At 34.5% G+C, this 4,456-nt stretch overlaps 1 protein-coding gene across 1 annotated transcript; it reads left to right on the forward strand.

The window, feature by feature from the left end:
* Window positions 1-417: 417 nt before the first annotated feature.
* LOC134814923 (nicastrin-like) lies at window positions 418-3,146 on the forward strand. Its single transcript, XM_063823267.1, has one exon. It carries the CDS (start codon window positions 422-424, stop codon window positions 2,333-2,335), a length of 1,914 nt encoding a protein of 637 aa, XP_063679337.1. The 5' UTR covers window positions 418-421; the 3' UTR covers window positions 2,336-3,146.
* Window positions 3,147-4,456: the final 1,310 nt, after the last annotated feature.

Here is a 4,456-nt window from a genome sequence, read left to right on the forward strand (position 1 = left end):
ATCTTTGGATCAATCTTGAAAGTTGAAACCCCCTTGAAAATTTAATGGTCCATTGAAGATAATTTTCAACAGTCTTAGCGATTACAGCAGCAGGTTAGAAATTCTGAATTTAACTAGTAGTTTGTTAGTAGATAATGGATCAAATATTTTCAATATTAGTAGATCAGGAATGAATATTGTCTCAAAGATAAAGTGCAATAAAAAAGCTCTGCACTCTCCCACATCATCATGGCCCTATGAAACGTCTTCTAAAACTTTAAAGTATCAATTTGGAGAACCTGTAGAAATATTTTGATAAACTTACTATAAATGATTTGAAAAAAAATGTTGTTTTATTCCTGACTTATTTATAGTAGTAGTAAATACTGTGTTTCGTTTCGTTTCGTATAAGACTAAACAATTCCTCTCCTCAGGAATCAGGATGCTCTTGTATATAATAATCAGTGCGTTGTTTATTTCTGCCAATGCAAACACCCTGAATGAAAACATTTATACATCAGTAGACTTTGGCAATGTTCACAGTTTTCGAATGAACAATTTCAATTCTCAAGTTGGCTGTCAAACAAGTAGAGATGGCGATGATGGTGTTCTTTATCAGTTTGAATCAGTGGAAGATGTAGAAAATAACCTCCAGAATCTTGAAGAACCCCTCATTCCTGTAATTAGTGGATCTATCTTTAATAACATCACTGCATCATTGTTTTTGAAGCATTCAAAGACTAGAGGATTACTTGTGCTAGAAGATGATGAGATAGAAGTAGGCTCATACTCACCCGAAAAAGCGTGTCCTGGAAATGGGTTCAACCTTAAAGAAAATGCTGAAGAAGTTGCTCCTCGTCAATGTCTGAGTAAAAACATCTGGAATCCAGATGGGAACTGGCTCTCATACTATGACTTTCCCTTTGGAGTATTTATCATCAAATCTAAGTCTCAGAAAGAGGTTATTATCAGCAAGGCCAAAGCAAACAAAGAAAACAGTTTACTCAAGTCCTATCCATTGTGGGGTGGGGAAGTTAAAGCTTTTATGAATTCAGCACAAAACACAGATACATGCATGAGGCGTGGAACATGTGATCCCATCGGTGGAGTGAATATAAATGTTAACATTATTCCCAAAACCGAGGATGACAAACGACCAATTATCCTATTTGTCACAAAAGCTGATGCAACTGCTTATTTTAAAGACCTTAGTTTCGGAGGAAAAGACAGTGGAGCAAGTGTAGCATTGCTGTTGGGTGTTGTTAAAGCGCTCTCCAATGTTCGTGACAATGACAAAAATAACGACTTTAACAGTATTTTGAAATCAGATTTCATGGTAACCTTCCTTCAAGGGGAAAGTTTTGACTACAGTGGATCTCAAAGATTGGCATATCAGTTGAAAAACAAACAATATGGGATGAAAGCTTACAACATCTCTCTAGATGACGTTAAATGTATAATCGAGATTGGTCCTATCAGTATTTCTAACGAACTCTACCTTCATTCCACCCAACCTGACAGTGACGAAACTGTAAAAGAAATTCAAGATTTGTTTACCAAGTACACTGAATCTACAGACTTCCAGTTCAAAATTAGACGAGGAATGCCACCTGCCTCAATAAACAGCTTTCTCCGAGAAGACGAAACCAAATCAAGTGTTCTGCTTACAGATGGAGATACTGAGCTGCTATCACACGTGTTTGGTAGCAGATATGATATTTTAGATAATAACAAAGCATTAACAACCAAAGTAAAAAATCTGATAAAAATAATTGGAAATGTTGCCCTGCAGCTGGCAGGAGGAAAAGAGTCACCTCAAGTTGAAGTTGAAGAAAGTCTTGTTGGTGAGATCTTGGATTGCATCCTTGTTAATCAAAACTGCACTCTCCTTCAACGTCTTAGGCCCAAAACCTATCAGTTACATGATGGGAGACTGAATAGGTACTCAAGTGTGGGACAGAGATCCAACTACAGCACATCTTTACAGCTCCTGGCTCAAGAACTAAGCAAGAAGGAGTTTGACTTGACAAAAGAAAAGTGCAATGCCACCTTCATGAGCCCATGGGTCCCTTATTTGCCCCCTTATTTGCTCGATGACACATGCTATGGTATAATTATTAATCGGACTACTGCTCAATCTCCTGCTTTCAAACTGAAAGAGTACAACAGCACAAAATATTCAACATGGACTGAAAGTCGTTGGTCCCCCAACTTCCAAGTCCGTTTATTCCTAATGGCCTCTACATCGGAGAATACCACTATGGGTTGTTGTGGACTTGTGTACTTTGTTGTAATGTCAGCCCTTATATTTCAGTGCCATCGGAGAAGTGATCAGATTTTTCCATCGGCAAGTTAGATGTCAATCATTTGAACTTAATATTTGATTTGTTTTATAAAATTATTCATTTCAAATTTTGCTACCACAACTAGCATAACACAATATTCTTAGTTTAGATACTCTCAAGTGCAGGCGCAATTTTAAAACACTTAGATCTTTTAGTTTGCTGGCACATTTTCAAGATAATGATTTATCGTTGGGTGAATATTTATTTTTTTAATCATCGCTGGCTTTTTCCGTCCACGAATTTGATAGCTGGTTTGAGAGCTATACGCTATACAGGGATGCAGTTAATTTTGAATTTAACTTTCCGCTTAGTCGTGAATAAATATCGATTGGAAGTGGTTACAATGTTTTACCGTAATAGTATGATGGTTATTTTACGGTTCTAGTCATTATGCTGAAGGTTTGGAAACACAGGTAGGATCAAAGTTCACAAAAGGTTGAACAAATAAACGCTTAATGAAATAGTGCAAGTAATCATGCAATTCAACAACTGATTCCGTTTTAATTAATATTTGAAATATTTGATTGATCAAATTATCTGATCTGAGTCAAAACAGACACCCGAGTCGGGTGTCTGTTTTGACTCAGCCCCCGTATCTTCATACCAGAAAATACACTCGGGCTGGGATATCCAGAGCACTTTTGATTTCATAAGTTCTGTAGTATCAAGAGATTTATAAGACAATTAGCTAGACTTGTTCTGTTATTTCTGTAACAGTGCTGACTTTTCTTCACAGATAATCAGATAGCCAAATTATATAATTGATGTAACAAAAGTGCGTGGTAATTTTTAGTATTTGTTGAACATTATTTTGTAATTATCTTGTTATGTTTTAAGTATTTTGTTAGCAAACAAAATTTGTATCAATTGCCTACCGTCAAACATTCTAACTACAAGCTGAACCCAGTATCTCTTCCATATTTTCTAAAGTTTGAGCGCATGTGACTACATATTTTTGGAAGTTTGAGCATAAAACCTTTTGGATAGTAATATAATGCAGTTTTTGTGGAGCAGAAGTACTAATGATCCCTCTACAGGATGTAAAGCAGAAATCGTCAGATCCTCATGTCTTTCCTACAAAAGAGTGGTAAACAGAGTAGGGTATGCTAAGTGTAGGGTGACACGCACCAACTTACTTTATACAGGTTCGTTACTAAGATACTTCCCTCCGTTACTTACAGTGATAATATCAAGAACTTGGTGGTAATACCATCTACAGTTTTAAAAACAATTAATTAAGTTTATTAAGTAGAATTAAGAAGCTCCTCTCTCCTCACCAGATCATGGGATCATGTTGTTCGCGACAGAAGAAGACCACGAGGAAGGGTAAAGTGGTTTACGAGTACGACAAAGTACCGGACAGTTTCCACTCCCCCGACTCTCCCGACAAAGTTAACCAACATCTTCACATACAGCACATCAGCGAACGAGATGGTTTGTTGTTTATATAATTAAAAAACCAGGGAGGGGGGCCGAGGGGTCATCGCTGGCTTTTTCCGTTCCACGAATTTGATAGCTGGTTTAGAGAGCTATACGCTATCCAGGGATGCAGTTCATTTTGAATTTAACTTACCGCTTAGTGCTTTTTTTTTTTTTTTTTGTTTTTTTTATTTTTTTTTTTTTGTTTTCCTTTTTTTTTTTTTTTTTTTTTTTTTTTTTTTTTTTTCTTTTATTTTTTTTTTTTTTTTTTTTTGTTTTTTTTTTTTTTTTTTTTTTTCTTTTTTTTTTTTTTTTTTTTTTTTCTTTTTTTCGTTTTTTTTTTGTTTTTTTTTTTTTTTTTTTTTTTTTTTTTTTTTTTTTTTTTTTTTTTTTTTTTTTTTTTTTTTTTTTTTTTTTTGTTTTTTTCTTTTTCAAGATCATGATTTATCGTTGGGTGGATATTTATTTTTTTAATCATCGCTGGCTTTTCCGTCCACGAATTTGATAGCTGGTTTGAGAGCTATACGCTATAAGCGGATGCAGTTAATTTTGATTTAACTTTCCGCTTAGTTTTTGTTTTTTTTTTTTTTTTTTTTTTTTTTTAAGATAATGATTTATCGTTTTTTTTTTTTTTTTATGTTTTTCCGACTTTTTTTTTCATGATAATGAATTTCTCGTTGGGTGAATATTTATTTTTTAATCATCGCGGGCTT

Source organism: Bolinopsis microptera, chromosome 1 (assembly GCF_026151205.1).
Source record: "Bolinopsis microptera isolate Bmic1 chromosome 1, MBARI_Bmic_1.0, whole genome shotgun sequence".
Lineage (NCBI taxonomy): Eukaryota > Metazoa > Ctenophora > Tentaculata > Lobata > Bolinopsidae > Bolinopsis > Bolinopsis microptera.

Coding starts and splice junctions, on each gene's coding strand:
- LOC134814923 (XM_063823267.1), top strand. CDS start 422: ATGCTCTTGTATATAATAATCAGTGCGTTGTTTATTTCTGCCAATGCA.